We start from the raw sequence: 17,843 nt of genomic DNA, 5'->3' as shown, positions 1-17,843 counted from the left end.
TACATGTTCAATCTTCTTTAGTGTAGGTGGTTGGTGAAAATTCACCTAGATTTGGTCTCTTTTTTACCTATTTTCAATCACTTTTAAGCTCATTTGGTCTAGTGGGACCTAGAAAACCCCTAGGATGCACTTCTATTTGAGCACATCCCTTATTTCTCATGAGGGTAGATTTTAAATTATCACATGGGTTTGAAACCCTGTGCGACATCTCCCTCTTATTTCCAATAGGTGGGTGGTGGAACAACAGTCTTGTCACTACCACCTTACCAAGATGCTATGAGAAACAAGTGGGCCAACAACATTGTCGCCAAAGAATTTATCATTATGTGGATCTCTTCCCAACTTGAAAGCAGTACCTTTGATATTTGTTGATATGTATTTTATGACCCACCAAACAATAGAACAAAATATTGAGGCATCTTATCCTCTCTTGAACAAAGTCTTGTGTATGCTAAGATAGTGTGAAGATCATGCGATGACTCCAAGGTTCCTTTTATGTTAAGTCTTGACTGTGGATAAGATCGATGGTTGATGTGATTTGCTGATGATTACAAGGGCCTTACGTATATTTACTCATAATTATTTCAAATCATGTTGGATGTGGGAACTATCAAAGGGTTTTGCAATGAAGTACTTTTTGGGATTTTCACAGAACGTACATAAATGAAAGAGAATCAGGGATCAAAAATTCTATTCTAATCCTAAGGGTAATGACAGCAAAAGATGGTACTTTGGTGGACAAATTCCTCAATTACCAAGCTCCACTTCGCCAAGTTACACTACAACTATGTGTGATTGGTGCAATCTTCCAACATTATGCAAAAGATTTTCATACCACTACAAACACCATCATAAAGAACAATGTATGTGATTGATAGAAGTTGAGCATATGGATGAATGGGGTTTAGGCTAACTTTGCACAACGGTTTAGAATCACTACGACATCAAAAGTATGAACCAAAGAGACTCATCAAAACACCATCGTATTTTCCATTTCAATCACAACACTTTATCTACTAGACTGAATCTAAATGAGGGAATTTAGAGAACAAGCAAGCACTAAAACACTCAAAGTAATCACCAAACTTCAATGAAAACTTTATTGTCTTAGTAGCTCATAGCAACAATTTCAAAATCCACTACTTTGCAAATGAGCAGTAAGGCCTTTATATTGGTCAACAAATACAATGGGTGGCCCGGATGAAAACTGTCATTGATGGCCTTGATTTTGCCACATCAACTCTAATTAGGGTTAGGGAAAAGAAAAATGAATGTACATTAATATAGGAAGGAATGCACTATTCTAGTGGCTAATAAATGCCCGCTACACATGCTAGCTTAGGAAGAGAGTGGGGTGAAATAAATGGCCATGACACATTCCCACTATGCATTAAATGCATCTATCCTTGACTTTACTGCTTGAAAGTGTGGAATCAATCCAGCACTGTCTCCAACTCATTTGTATTGATACTCTATGTCAATTCTTATTTGAACTCGAAGACTGCCACTAATCTTTCAGCCTTTCCTAAACTCTCTTCCCAGTTTGGTAACAAGTCTTGAGTAGTATGCATGGTGTTCGAGAAAATGGAGAAGTTTCCAAAGTCAACTCTCTTGAAAGCATTCAGCTGAAAGAATTCCTCTGATTCGCCTCTGAAGTTGTCCACTGTTATTTTCAGTTTTTATCAGTCTTTATGACAAGGATGCAACTGCGTTGGAGATCCTTTTCCTGATATTCTTTGCCACCTTTGTCCACCAAGAAGAATCCTTGGTGAAGTTCCCAAAATTTTTCTTAGTTGTGATTGCTACACTGTACCATCGGAGGAAGTCATATATGTCCTCGTCATCAACAACTCCACCACCAATCAAGGTTTGCTTAGGAGTCTCCATCAGGTTTTGTATATCCAAGATTACCTCGTCTTGATAAATATCCTCATCCTCCCACGACTCATCCATGCATTGGATCCTATAGAGCACAGTTAGCGCCCTACTTTGAACTTGCCCCAATTCTCTTGCATGCTTATATGCCTCCTGAATTTCCTTCACCCAAACTTCTGCACCTTGAGCAATCCGTTTGATTTTATCAATATCATCCATTGCTTCAGATGAAACAATCGTAGGAGGAACATAAGATGGACCTTCTTCGCTTCCTGGACGAGGCAAGTTGTTTATGTACTCACACAAGGTCTTGATTTCCCTCTTTTTCTTTTGACACCTTTCTTCTAGCTTCTTCATCTTATCCTTCACAGCCTGTGTGGAATCATCAGAGTCCTACATAACTTGGTCATGAGAGGTATGACCTAAATCAACCTCTATAACATGGTACTCATCTAGAGTTATTTGATCCTTGGTCTTATCAATTGCAGGAGTTGCAATTTGTAGAATTCTGGATCCGGATTCTCCCCTTACTATCTTTGTGAATTTCTAGCTTTTTCCTTTTCTTCTGATATTGATTTCTTCCTTGCCTTTGGGACTCTCTACTGTTACTTTAGGAGCTGTAATTTCCTTAATTAAAACTCTGCCTCTGTTGCACAAACTTATTCCTCCTCTGGATGATCCTCATCCTCTATCATTTCTCACTCCAAGTTTGCAGTAAGACTTTCCTTCGGAGCAATATTCTGATCATTGCTTCTTCCCCTTTGTAGATATCTCATAAGCATTGATACTTAGCCTGTCTTGTACTGGCCTAGCCAAGTTATCCTCTTGCTCTGTTCTTCTTCTTCTCGTCTCCACTTCCTTCCTAGTGAAATTTTCTATCTCTTGTACACTTGGAGTGTGGCTCAATGTGGAGGGAACATTTTCAGACCTTTGCCTCTTTTGTTGAGGCTTGTCAATGTGAATATTTGGCCTACTTCTTGGCTACACTTCTTGAGCTACACATTTTCCTTTTCTGTGTTCTACATTTTTAGATGGATTTTCTCCTTCCATTTCTCTTCTTGATAGTTGCCTTGTTCTCTCATCCTTGAGCGACTTATGACCCATCAATTGATATGTAAAGCCATCCCTCGACATAGCTAGCCTTCTTAGTTGACGATCAACCCACCACTTTGTGAAGTCCAAGATTGGTTTAGACAATACATTAATATCTGCAATTTCCTTCCTTTGACAGTCATAGGTATGAACAACCTTTCCCTTTACCCAAAATTCTTCAAGGTGCATTTTATGTTGTTATTTTAATCTTGCCACTGTTTTGACTTTGTTGTTGGGATCAAAATTAGGCCGTCCTATATTAAGTTATGGACGGAAAAAATGTAGTTCATTTGATGATTTTATTGCTGCCTTTAGGCATGATCACATCTCAGTTTTGCCTTTTCCTATGGAAATTGGGAAATCCAATCCCAACCTCTTTCCTTTTTGGATTTTATCATAATAGTAAGTTGTTGAGAGAGCTCCAATGCGACTATCTTATTTCTTGGGTACCTTAGGAGTTTGTATAGATGCAAAGAAAATCCTTGAACTTAGATGTATGAAAAAGTAGGGAACTGAATGAACCAAGCTCAATATTCCTCCACTAACTTCATCGCCCCAACTAACAATCTCTTGTGCAATCTCTTTTGTAAGGTCCTGATAATGTGCATGGCGAATACATTATTAACTCTAACATAATTGTCCTTGGCATGCAAATGCAACTATGGGTAGCATTCATGAACTTTCAATTGCTGAGGTCCACTCCCAATCGGTCCTTTACATCTCAACCCATCATACTTCATCATTCGAGTTAACATGTAGATGACATAGGAGCTCATGTAGAATTTTCTTGATTGCTCTAGATTCATCAATTGTTCATTAAGGTTGTCGTTGATAAGTCCAACCCTATTGTTGACTTCTCCAACCACTTGTTCGATGAAGTACCGCATCCATGCTTCAAATTGATAGGATTGTGGTATCCCAAAAATTGTATTTAGCATCATGACTAGGTCACTCTACTCCTGTTGCAAGTCGAGCCATACCAACTTCTTGAGAAACTTGGAATAGTGAGATTTGCTTCTCTTCTACCACTTATTATTGATGACCTCTTCACAAAATTGAGTCCCGATAGTATAGACCTTGAGTACTTTCTCCTTTGTCTTTGTCACCATTCTTGGGGGCAAGGGTATTCTTAATGCTTCTAATATAGCTAGTGGAGAGAAATCTACAGGGTTGTTTCCATTTGAGTCCTTAATTGTCTTGTTTTTGGGATTGTAATGCTTTGCACATTTCAAAATCAATTCAAGATGCTGAAAAGTTGGAGGGAAGTCAGCTGCAAAAACAAACTCTCTTTTCACAGTTTGAGTGGTCAAATGTGTTGATTGATGGTCTTTGTACCCAAACACTCTTCGGTTGAACTCGCTAATAACAAGGCCCCTGAGGTTAGTGTCTCCAACTTCTGCCCACTTTGAAATAATTTTGGATTCAGTGTAGAAGCCTCTTTTCACGTTCTTTATTAGTTTCCCTCCAGTTTCGCTTGTTCCCGTGGGTTCTGTCGTTTCTCCTTCCTACAAAACAAAAAATAGACATACATAAGAGCATGCAAGAAAGGAAAAAATAGAAACCATTTCTCCAAAGGAGATAATTTTGGAAATTTTGTCAAGAATTTCCAGAAATGCCTCTCTTTCTTCCCAAAAGTCTCTGTCTTTTCACTTAGTGAAAACTTCCCTTCCAAATTTCACGTTTTCTTTGGAATCTTAAAATCTGTGTGAGAATGAAATAAGAGTGGGTTTCTTATATAGACTGCCCATGAAAAGCTGCCATAATGGCTACAGGCTAAACTTAGGCAAATGCTTTACTTCACCTCCAAGATTCCATTTTGGAAGAGATCTTTTGCCACTTGTCACTACTTTTCTATTGCCTTTTCAAAGTTGCCATTTACTACATGAAGAAGTTATGTTGTGATTTTACCCAATTTTTATTTTAAAATATAAATGAATTAAATATTGATTAAAATAAATATTTAAGCAATATCTTGATTTAAGTCCATAAAAATCATTGTTTTAAATTTTCCCTTTTCACATTGCATGAACTTTTTACTGTAAATGTAATTTATCAATTAAATATTAATAAAAATCAATATAAACTAATTTTTTCAAATTTAAATTGGAAATCAATTTAATTTCTTCACTTTTTTCCAACTTTCAAGGCTTTGATATTCAAATATTAAATTCAAGATTTAATATTTAATTGCTTCTCAATGCAAATCCAAAAATCATTTTCAACTTCATCAATCTGAATCCATCCATTTTCTCCAAGATTCAAAAATTTGAAAATTTCCAAATTTTTCAATTTTTTTTTTATTTTTTTATAATTTTGCAACTTTCCAATTTGTCAAGATTTCACTTTTTCTTTTTGGAAATTTCTGAACTTCCATTTTTTCAGAATTTACCAAGTTTTGAACATTTCCAAAATTTTGTAATTTTCCCAAAACTTTCAAAATTTTTTCCCTTTTCCAAAATTTGAGACTTTTCTGGAGTTCTAAAAATTGCAAAGTTTTGGATTCCAAGTTTTCAAAATTCTCACCTTGCAAGATTTTTAATTTTTTTGGGATTTCTTCAACTTTTCCAAAATTTGGATTTTTCAAGTTTTTCAATAAATTTCAAATTTTCTTGAGAATTCGTAAAGTTTCTTTTTCCCTTTGCATTTACTCCACGGACTTACGTACTTATACTTTCCAAGTTTGAAAGCCTTCCAACACCTTTCCATAGGAAAAATAAATTTCACTCTTGATCACCATTTGCCAAGACAAAGTTTCAGACTTAGTCCTTCTTAACCAAACTTATGAGGACGAAACATGTTTTGACTTGTACAATGAATTCATGTGACTACTCCAAGTTTGCACTCGAGAAGGTATTTGAGTGGGGTTTTCTATGGTTAAGGATATTAATTTTTTGGGACAAAAGTTTGTGACTTTGTTGAAAATGTGCTCAAGTGCATTCTTGGGCAATTCAGGGATTTTTACAACTTCTAAACTCTCCTTGACATTTGTTGATTTGCGCCCGAGTGCATTTTTGAGGGTGTAGTGGATTTTTAAACTTTTGGAACTTTTTTGCGACTAAAGGCAAAATGCGCCTTGTGACATTCTCTGGTGGGGTTTTAAAGTATGTTGCAGTTTTCAATTGTTTAATTGTGTGGACTTGTGCTCCATTATTTCCTAAGCCTCCATGGTGGACAAACTACTGGCATTGCTATTGGTTGCAACACATTTCATTCGGAAAGCTTTAGTCCATGTTGGCATCGATCTTTGATAAGGGAAAAATCATTAGCACTTAGCTGCGATCCTCATTTCTGAGTAGTGATTCAAAGATGAATACAGATGGGAAGCCCACAAAAACTAATCTTGGCTTGTATTTTGTGTTTGGTAGACTATTTTCTTCTTCCCATTTATTGGTATATGCGTTCACAGCTATTCAGTGTTCATCGAAGGTAGCCCTTCTTCATTTCCAAAACTTCTGCTTTATTTCTTCCTTATCGATAGTTCTTGGGTTACATACTGGATGCACATTTCAATGAGATTGTGGATCTTGTTTCAACTGCAAAACCCCTTGTTGGTTTCTTGATACATACAGAATTCTGCGATCCATCCCTCAACTTTGGTGGTGAATTTGCATAAATTATTACCGATATGGGGCTTGTGCCTGCACCAATTGATTTCAATAGCTGGGCATGCATAAGGTTTATTGCTTAATCATTTGGGCTTGATGTGTTGTCCATGATGGCCCTTTGATCTTTACGAAGGTATTTTTGAGGAGTTTTTCAACTTTAGAGATTCCATTTTTTGCGCTAAAAGTTTATGCAATTGTTGCTTGATGGGAATCTTTCATGGCCTGTGGAAGTTCTTGCTATTTTCATCCCTTGATTATACGAGCCATCCACTTAGAAATTTCTTCGCTTTACAGTGAACATTCTATTTTCAATGAAGATTCCATTTGAAGCCCCATAAGGAATTTTTTATGTTGCATTTCCTTGTTTGGAATACAAAAACCCTCAGTGCATAATGATTTTTCTCGCAGGTTATATCTTTCTTCTCATTTCCTTGACATAGTCCATTTCACGCTGATGCACAATTTGGAGTTTGCTTGTCCGTTTTGAAAATTGCTCTTGATATTATCCATTTTTTTTGGCTAGAATGCATTTTAGAACAAGTTGTTCCCTTTATTGACTTCTTTAGAAACATTCACAGTGGCCTTTCAAATTTCTCTTCAAGTTTGGGTTATGTGCTTACTAGCTACATGGCATGCCGAAATGGGGGCTTCATAAAAACTCAGAATTTTATTTGGCTTACATTAAAATGACAAAAGGCTCAGTTTTAGAACCTAAATTGGGAAGCACCTTGAAGTCGAAATCAAAAAGCAGGTAACTATTCTTGGTTGAGGACTCGGTCAAAACTCAACATTCCTCAAATGGAGCATATGGAACTTTTGGCAATAAAACTTGGAGCTATTGAGACATAAAAGGGGCCAGTGAGCAAGAAGACAAGGGTCCCGTCTTTGATGGGTGATGTGTGATTAGTTCACAACAATACCCAATTGACATCACTCATTGTACAAGTAAAGCACAAACTCTTGAAAGCTATTGCGTTAAGGTGCTGAAATCTGAACTCACTAGTGTAGGGTTAAAGCTGGTTACAAGACCACTAAGGAATTCTTCAAGTATTTTCACCTCAAGCATACCAAAGCATAGGTTAAAGCCATCAAAAATCTCATGCACGTTGAACTATGTTCCTTATGATGTCCAACTATTTTTGAATCATTATAAACATGTGTTTGAAACCCAAGAGCACTATAAAAGGCATCCAATTCCTAATAGAAACCCCTTGATGTGATTCCTTTTAAGCTCGATCGCTTTTCTCAAAACCTCTATGATGTGCTTTACGCTCTCAAGGAGCTCTTCTTGGCTCTTTAGCAAGCTTCCCTACTTGAGAACAATGTTTTTGATACCTGTTGATGCGTGTTTTATGACCCACCAAACAATAGAACAAAATACTGAAATATCTTATCCGCTCTTGAATAAAGTCTCGTGTATGCTAAGATTGCTAGAAGATCATACGATGACTTCTTTGTTCTTTCAAGGTCCAAAGTTGATTGTGGATAATCTCGGTGGTTGATGTGATTTTCTGATGATCACAATTGGCCTTACGTGTGCTTACTCAGATTCATTTCAAGCCATACTAGATGTCAGAGTTGTCTAAAGTTTTTTGCAATGAATTACTTTTTTGAATTTTCACAAAATATGCAGAAATTAAATGGGATAGGATTTAAGAATTCTATTCTACTCCTAAGGGAAGTGATGACAATAAATGATACTCTGGCAGACAAATTCCTCAATTTACCAAGCTCTACTTAGCCAAGTTATACTACGTCACGTGAATTGGTGCAATCTTCAAGGGTTATGCGAAAGATTTCATACCACCACATACACCATCATAAAGAACATTGTATATGAATGATAGAAGTTAAACATATGCATGAAAGGGGTTTGGGCTAACTTTGCACAACAATTTAGAATCACTAAAACGTCAAAAGTATAAGCCAAAGGAATTCATCAAAACACTATCACATTCTCCATTACAATCACAACACTTCAACTGAACTAAACTTAATCTAAATGAGGGAATTTAAGAGAACAAGCAAGCACCAAGACACGTCAAGTATTCACCAAACTGCAATAAAAACTCAATTATCTCAGTAGCTCATAGCAACAATCTCAGAAAATCCTCCCTTTACAAATGAGAAGTGAGGCCTTTATATCGGCCCTCAGTTAGAACTGATGGCCCAAATGATCACAATAACCAATGGCCCAGATCATGCCACATCAACCCTAGTTAGGTTTAGTGCAAAGAAAATGAATCTATACTAATGCAATAAGGAATCCACTACTATAGTGGGTAATAAATTCCCACTATGCATGCTCGTTCACGAATGGAGTGGGGTGCAATAAATGACCACTAAGAACACCCGCTATGCATTAATTCTTGATTTCCCCACTTGAAGCCATGGAATCGATCCAACATCGTCTCTAATAATTCCATGTTGATGCTTGGTGCCAATTCTTGGTTGAATTTGTGAACTCCAATGGCTCTTTCTGCCTTTCCTAAACTTTTCCTTCCAATCTGGTGGCAAATCCTGAGTGGCCTGCATGGTATTCGAGAAGATGGAGAAATCCTGAAAGTCATCTCTTTCAAAAACATTCAGCTGAAAGAACTCCTCCAACTTGACTTTCAAATTGTTTGTCATCATTTCATCCTCTACCAATCTCTGTGACAACAAGGATGCAACTGTATTGAACGCCCTTTGCTTGATGTTGTCAACCACCTTTTTCCATCGAGTAGATTCCTTGGTGAAACTCTGAAACATTTTCCTAGCTATGATCACTACACTGTACCATCAAAGGAAATCATAGACATCCCATTTGCCAATAACTCTACCATTGATTGATGCTTTTTTTGGGGTCTCCATCAGATTCTGAATATTGGAAATCATTTCATCGTGGTAAAGATGCTCATCTTCCCATGATTCCTTCATGCATTGGATCTTGGAAAGTATAGCTAATGCCTTAGTATGCACTTGCACCAATTCTTTCGCATGTTTGAATGCTTCTTCTTGAATTCTTTCAACCCAAACCTACGCACCTTGAGTAGTCCGCTTGATCCTGTCAATATCATCTACTACTTCAGCTGAAACACTCGTCAGAGGGCACAAAATTGGAATCTTGGTCCAAGTGGATAAAAAATTGGGAAAGTTGCATTGGCCCAAAGTTGGTGACAATGACACTAAAGAATTTATCAGTTATTTGTGCCTTAGGCATGCTAAGGCATAGTCTAAATCCATTAACTCATTAATTGTTCCCATAGGTATCTTCCTAAATGCCTCGAGATATCCAAGGATTTTCTAGATCATTTGAAATTCTTTTTCAAGCACACAAGGGTTTTGAAAAGTATGTCCATGACTTGCAAGGATGCCTTGACTTTGTTTTTTGGAAGCTCTAGGTCATTTCTCAATAGCTTTTTGATGCACTATTCACTCAAAACAACTCATAAAGCTCATGCAAAGCTCTACAAGACTTCTAACGAGTTCCCTATCCATACTGTTGACTTATGGGAACTCGGGTAATAGGTCAACCATCTAACATATGTTGAACTGTCTAAGGAAGGGATGCTAGATAACACAAACACCATGGCTCTTATACCACTTGTAAGGAAATTTGCAAACATACAATGAAAATTTCCACTTAACCCTATTGAGAACTCAAGCATAAAAACACTTAAATTCACATGCAAAGAATAGACACCTACCCATGAAATGTGACAAAAGATATACCTCAGGGAAACCTCCATGAGAGAAACTCAACCTCCAAAAACATCCACCATTCATGTATTATTCAACAATGCAACATCACAATACATCCATGAAAGTCCAAGAAACCTCAAGCATCAATAAGAACTCCCATGTAACATTACATCCATGCCATGCTTCCATCCTTTACAAATGCTAACCTGGCTAACCTCAACAACCACTCTTGTAGATTCTTTTATAGAAATAATTTCTTGCAAAATCATCAACTAGTACTACATAAACTTGTTATGTTGGTTCTATTGCTTTCTTGGTTTGATAGAGTGAGCTATGTATTCAGTATTTGATCCTATGTACTAGGCGATTGCAGTGGCTGGATACCTATGCATTTCGGTGAGACGGATCATTTACCATATAGACATTCTTTCATTCCTATTTTTGGGGGCTATGAAGATACCTTCCAACTTCGATTGATCAGCTCTTCAGACTTAGTCTTCTCCACCTGGTCATGTTCTATACGATGAAGGTTCTTCAGATCAACAATTTGACAGTGTTTGCAGCTTCATGCTTCAGTGATGTTCTTCATGATCATTCTTTTGTTCCTATCTTCTGGAACATTCTTTCCATCTCTTTTTGGAGTAGGATTTTTTTCATGTGGTTTTCTCTATTTTTCCTCTTTTCAGAGATTTGGTTGTGCTTGGGTACCACATTAGGCTTTGTTTGTCGGGACCCAAATTTACTTTCAGTAGTAGTTTCTAGGTTTTTAACTACTCTCTAAGTTTATCTTAAGGGGGGGTGTTAAAGTAATAAAGTATATTCTTATTAATTAAATCATATTGATTTAAATTAAGTCACTTATTATCTCTATTTTACCTAAGCTAAACTCTAGGCATATAATAATTAATTCTTTTATTAATTATTATCATGCAACCTAGGTTTTTCCCTGTTAGGGTTTTGATCTCCTTTTATAAGGATTGATCTCTTTGTAATTTATTCATTCCCTTTTTGATAATAGCAATCTCTCTTTTTGCTCATCAAGAATGTCTCATCTGTGCATCTAGGAATTCCAGCCTCCATAGCTTTTGCTTCTCTCTTTTTGTGATAGGTGTTTGCATGTAGGTGATTCTTGAGAGCTGTGGGGTTGAATTTTCATCAAGTTCAAGAAAACCATGTGCTCCTAAATGCTTTGTTGGTAAACAGATTTGTTGGCCTTCAAGAAGAAATACAACTAATGATTCAAAATGCCCAAATGTTACCAACAGTTGGATAAGTTATTATTGGATTAATAACTTTCCTTTGAATTGTTAGGTACAACTCCCTCTTAAAAATATTTGCAATGAATTAAATGATAGAGTGTATCTTTAACCTAAAGATACCAAGGCTTTTTGACATTCATTCATAAATATGAAATGAATGCGAATTGCTAGGTTTATAAACTAAATGAAGAAGGAAAGATAGATAAGCAAACATAGGACTACCAAGCTAGTCCTTTGCGTTACAGAGAAAATGGAAGAATTTTGTGAACAATGAATAATAATAATACAAAACTGCATTCAAAATGTGATAGAAGTGACTACATAATCAACATTGATCTAAGAAATTCATACCCAGACTTTAGAATCTGGTAATAAAATTTCCTTCATTTTAAGTACATAATAGGATGACTACAAGATTATCCTAGCTCTGCAAATCTTAATCAAAGTACAGAAAATAAAACTAAATTCCCTCCTTTTTTTCCTATTACAAATAGCATAAGAGATATATTCCCCTTTCCCCTAGCAGCCTTAGGACCGTCAATCATGAAAAGAAGAAACCCTTTATTTTCCAATCTTTCTCCTTTTTATTCCCATTGCTTCCTGATGACACTTATCAATTTTAATAACTGATTTCATAACTTCTTTAAATATTGGTCCCATTTGTCTTTATATCGGGCAAATGTTTTGTAAACATTACTTCTATAAGGATAACATGAAGAAGCTTATAGGGTCTAGGGTGGATGCCTTACTGGACAAACAATATTTAAATCTTCATTAAGGACTTTCATCCTGCAACTGGCCTAATTGGTGAAGTCAAATTAGAGGGTGGAGCGAGGGAAACACATAAGTGCCGATCTTTAACATATTGTATGTTGTCAATAAAGTTTGATCGAGCTTTTGTATCTGCACATAAACTTTAGTAGCATTTTGCAAATATGGAGTTGTTGCTCTCATTTATGATCCTTATAGATCAACTGATGTTTCTCAAAAAGTATCTTCTTAATAATCTACTTGTGTCATTCACCTATCGGGTATATTCAAATTGCAACAGGTTGTTTGAAGAATTGCATTAGGAATGATGGACTTGGTAGATGGAGTCATAGACAAATGGGGAGATGCTTGGATATTATGCCAAATAATCACCATGCATCCTTGAGTCTTCAAGTACTCGATTCATCCACAACAGGATTGATATTCCATCAAATAGTTTGCTAGCCTTTAGTGCCTCCTTGATTGTATGTGCCCTTCATTCATTCAACTGTGGAGGGTTTTCACCTTTCCATTTCAATGAAAGATATAAATCGTGACTTTTACTTGACAGTACTGTTACTTCAAGTGATTGGCCAATATATTGGCTTAGAGCTTCATGCATTATGTGAAGAACTACTACTATTTTGATCTTGAAAACAATTTCTTTTTCCATTGCTGGTTTGATTCAATGCGCACAGGTCATTGCTTCTTCTTCTTTCTGTCAAATAGTTCATGTGCATTTTACTTATCTCCATGGTCCGAGCACGTACTCACCCCTGACTAATGAATCCAATGAGTATATAGAAAGCCTTTGACACTATTTTTGGAGATTTCGTGATAGGATTGAGGGTCGAACTCAATGGTATAATCAAGGGAAGAACATATTTGTTGAGTCGAGGCTTGTCGATGTTGATTATTCTGGTGTAGAGATCAAACATCATTGGCATGATGTAATACCACTAGTGGATAGAATTATGCCTTGCGCAAATGGTGAAGTTTGGATTTTGGTATCAAACTTCACACCATTTGACTATGAGGACCATTGAGGCACTACCTTCATACTTGCGGGCTTAGGCGATGGCTTGTTTGACTCATGGAGTCCACGGCTTGCAAAAGAATTTTAAGGTCTCTTTGAAACCATAGTCCAATATAACATTTGACGCCCATATTGAAATTTTGATCAAACAATGAATGTGCAAGGGCTAGATTCATGTAATGGTCAACGGCTTTGATGGTACAACTCCTCTTCAACTTTGACTCTCTATTGCTATGTGCATACTGGTATTCTGTCAAACAATTTTGTGTTTCTCCTGTGCTTTGCATATCAGCTCACAACTCGGATGACTTTTCCTTTGGGGACTTCCATATGCTCTGTCGACATTCTCTCTCTTTTTACAAAGAAAGGTGACTGTTCGAAGCTTCGACATGTTGAATTTGTCATAATTCTTTGTTTTTGCAATCATTGGAATTGATCAGAACAACTAGGATGAAATTAGAGTTGAATTCATCTGTTTTAGAACTTCAAGAGGATACTCGATCTAGTGTTTCGTTAAGCATTTTTACCAAGACATCGATGCTTCGGGTGAGCCACTGCCAATCATTCTGCATTTGTGCTAAGCCCGATTCCTTCAACTATTGATAATGTCGTATTCATCTTGTTTCTCTATTGATTCATGGCCTCTCCACATCTCCTTTATTACCATCTCGAGTCGATAACCTCACATTCATACATAGGCTTGTGCTTCAGAAATTCCCATAAGCATGTGTATCAGTGGACTATTCACGTTAGCACATATTTGCTTGAACCCTAGAAACATGCTTGATACCAAAAAGAGAATTGGGACTTTACACAAAAATGAAAAAGGCTTGATGTGCATATCCTTATGCTCTATCGAGAACTTGGGTAGAGATGAAGATTCCACTATGATTTGGCATCCAACTTTGATAGATCAGCATTTTGTCAAACAGTTCACAATAAATGCTTTTGCTTCTGAGGTGGTTGAAGCATATAATTCACTGTTAGAGTCATCAGCTCTTTGATGGAATTGGATTAACACTTTAGACCTTGAATTTGTGGTTCTGAAACAATGAACTTGCACTTTGAACTTGAACCTCAAAGTTGTACTACTAAACTTTGAATTGCATATCTGAATTGACTGTTTGTGCTCTTGAACCTAAACTTGAACTTCTGAACTTTGAGGTTCAAAGTTCAAGTTCAACATGACTTTAGAACGTTGCTTTATTCACAAACATAGTCTACAAAATCATCATTAGCAATAAAAACCAACCAAAACACTAGGACAATCTAGGGAATCTCTCCATGGGGTTAATTTTCAAAGTTTCAAACTTGGGTGCTGAAAGCATGCTTACACGCTTGACCCCATATTTAATATTGGATACTTTTATTAATCATTTTTTCCTAATATTAAATAATTACAACAATATAATATTACAATGATGCAATACAACATCAAGTGGCTCTGAGAATATTCCAAAAGAATCTCTACATGTTGCATGTCTGTCTAGGTTCTCCTAGGTGCAACATCTATAATAAATAAGATATAACAATTATAAACATTATAATAAAAGGTGTACAATGCCCATTTTCCCAACAACTTGCATCCCAATAGAATAGATAAAAAAGATTGGAATTTATTCAAGAACTTGAAGAGATATATACAAATCCTTTTGAAGGAGCACGAGTTATCTGCAACACTGACACCTCATGAGATGAGTTATTTCTTTTCCCAAATGAGATGGCCAAATCCTCAAGATAGATTATAGATCTAGTTTCATTTTACCATCTCCATAGGTTTTGCAAGCCTAAACTCTATAAATAACGTAAGAAACAAAAGAATTAAGCTATTAAATTCCTGCTGAAAAATATTTAATTTTTTAATTAAGGTTTACTATTACTGCTTTACTAGCTACATTTTGATAGAATCACTAAGTTGTTTGGAAATGATATTTTATGAAAATATTAAAAACCTTCAACAAACCATTTTTACAAGCGATTACATTAAAAGAAATTTCAACATGATATATATATATATATAAAACAATGAAAGCTTCTTAAGAGGTTTGAAGTTTTATTGTCTAATGTTGAACGAAAGAGCATAGAAAATGTCCTCTTTCTTGACTGTATTTTAATATATCCAATATGAAAATAATAATTATATATAATTTATAAACAAAAAAATTCTCCTTAAGATGTTTGAACTTGAAGTTTGACAACTATTTTGTTGTTTGATAGAGAATTAAAAAGCATAGAAAATGACTATTTTTCCAACTATTTTTTTGTGTACACATTTTCCGTTTTCTAATAATGCAAGCCCCAATGAAACATATTAGAACACTTTGGATAATAGTACAACATAAAGATATTTTCTACAGTATGGAAGAAAATCATCTATGTTCATGTTATATGCTTTTATCCTGTGCAAGGAAGCACAGCTAATGTGCACAATTATTAGGTGAAGATACCAAAAACATTGTCATTTTTTCAGATTCAGTCATTTGGAAATCTAATAGTAGGCTTCATTTTTAGACATTTAATACCATTAGTTATTTGTAGGAATGTGCCATTGTCATATATGATAAGCATTTGTTATGGATTTTCTGATTCAGCATGTGTTGACCATGTAAATCTAGCCCATGGAAAATCCTTGTTTCTTGTAGTTAACTTCTGAATGCATTGTTGGTTGTTGGTAGTGAGGCACCATAAGTATGCTTTTTTCTGTGACATGCCACAAAAACAGTAGCATTGGAACAATCATTTTTCCAAAATTAGAGAGTCTTCGATTGGTCTAAATGCATACAATGTGAGCATTGATAATATACATATATTTTGAAATCTCAATTTTTCTCAGACAATGATTAGAGTGGATCATTAACACCTCATGAATCTCTTAAACTAATCCACACAATAGGCTAACTTCTTGAGATGCTTTTTAGAAAAGAGTACTGGTAGAAACAAGGCCACAATCTGTTTTTTTTGACATTTTAACCAAATAATTTCCATGTTATTTTTACAGCTAATAAAAAATTATAAATTCTAAAATATGAAGCTCACTTTCTGCCCATAAAAGATGGATTGGCCAATGTTTTGACTGTTTTACCTCATGGGAGTAGCATTTCTTTATTGGAAGTGATCAATATCGACATTGACACGGGTTGAACACCTGGTGGAATTATCTAAATTGAATAAAAAATACAACTATTGATTTTCTCTAATAGCCTATTTTAGCAACATGGTTATTAAATTTTGACATCTTGTTGAAAACCCATGTGCAATTCCTAGGACAAGGCAGTTTGATATAAACTCTGTTTAGGGTAACTTGAACAACTTTTGATTTTGGCCGTCTGAAATGCTCACAGATATCCGAAGGCTATAGAAATATTTGAGTCTGTAGCAAAGGAATCTAACAATAATAGCCTGCTGAAGTACAATGTCAAGGGTTATCTTCTCAATGCTGGGCTTTGCCAGATTTGTAGAGGGGATATGATGTCAGTGAACAATGCATTGGAGAAATATCAGGTTCATAAATAAAAAAGAGATTGAAGATTCTATGCAGAAAATTTGATGTTTGCATTTATTTGAAACAACTGTAACATGGCTTTCACTTCAGGAACTTGATCCCACATTTTCGGGCACACGAGAATGTAAATTCTTAGCTGTGAGTCTCTTCTATTCTTTGTCATAATATATTGTCTCTTATTAGCTATTTCAATGTGCTTTTCATAGGAAGATCAAACCCATTTCATGTTAATGCTCACACTTTTGTGGCTAGTATTTGAAAAAAACTCAAAAACATATAAAAAAACATTCAGCATACTGCAGATGTTCTTGAGAGGCTTGAAGCAACATAATGTTTTTCTCTATTTCTTTTCAGGATTTAGTGGTGTCTTTTGATGAAGAAGACGTGGAGAAATTTACTGACGTGGTCAAGGAGTTTGACAGTTTGACTCGACTGGTATGGTTTCTTTGGTCCAAAAAGGGGTACTGGATATGAAATTTGTTTGCTTTGCCAATAACTGTGACTTTTATTCTCTTTCTGTGTAGGGAAAAAATGTTCCCTATATGTGTTAAGTGGACTTCTTTCCTCAATTCTATGATTTGTCTTTTCAGAGTGGTATTAAGACTGAAGAAAATAAAATTTGTCAGCAATTTGACATTAATTTAAATAATTGTGTTGGTGTAAGGAGGCTTGAGGTAATGAGAGAAATTTCCTTAGATATCTTACATGAAGAATACCAAAGATTGCGGGGGGTAAATATTCTCAATTAAAAAAAATTACAGAAATTTAGCCCATAATAACCTTCAAGGGAAAAGTGACACCTCTGAAAATGAAAATGACCTTATAATGCAAAAGATATCCAACTATATTGTCTTCTTATTGAAACTTTTTGAATTTCCTGGGTAAGCCTCATGCTTATTTTATTTTGTATTTTGTCTGCATATGGTTTGATTAGACTTGCTCCTTCACCCTGGTTTTTATGGTCAATAGAAATTTATAAGTAAAAGTTCAAGCAGGAAATCTTACTTTGAGCTCAACATAAAAATTATCCACAGCTGTGC

The 17,843-nt window shown here is 35.6% G+C and overlaps 1 protein-coding gene across 2 annotated transcripts in view; it reads left to right on the top strand.

The window, feature by feature from the left end:
- The window catches only part of LOC149529334 (alpha-soluble NSF attachment protein 2-like), a 131,029-nt gene that overhangs the window by 41,268 nt on the left and 71,918 nt on the right, over positions 1 to 17,843 (top strand). For both annotated transcript variants that reach the window (XM_089810237.1, XM_089810236.1), the window contains exons 6-8: positions 16,643 to 16,802; positions 16,894 to 16,941; positions 17,158 to 17,238. In XM_089810237.1, the coding sequence (XP_089666363.1) occupies positions 16,643 to 16,802; positions 16,894 to 16,941; positions 17,158 to 17,238 (289 nt within the window). The remainder of the gene's footprint in view (positions 1 to 16,642; positions 16,803 to 16,893; positions 16,942 to 17,157; positions 17,239 to 17,843) is intronic.

Source organism: Cupressus sempervirens, chromosome 11, assembly GCF_028749045.1.
Source record: "Cupressus sempervirens isolate cs-2001-9-10 chromosome 11, ASM2874904v1, whole genome shotgun sequence".
Classification (NCBI taxonomy): domain Eukaryota; kingdom Viridiplantae; phylum Streptophyta; class Pinopsida; order Cupressales; family Cupressaceae; genus Cupressus; species Cupressus sempervirens.
This window is presented reverse-complemented; position numbering and strand designations above follow the sequence as displayed.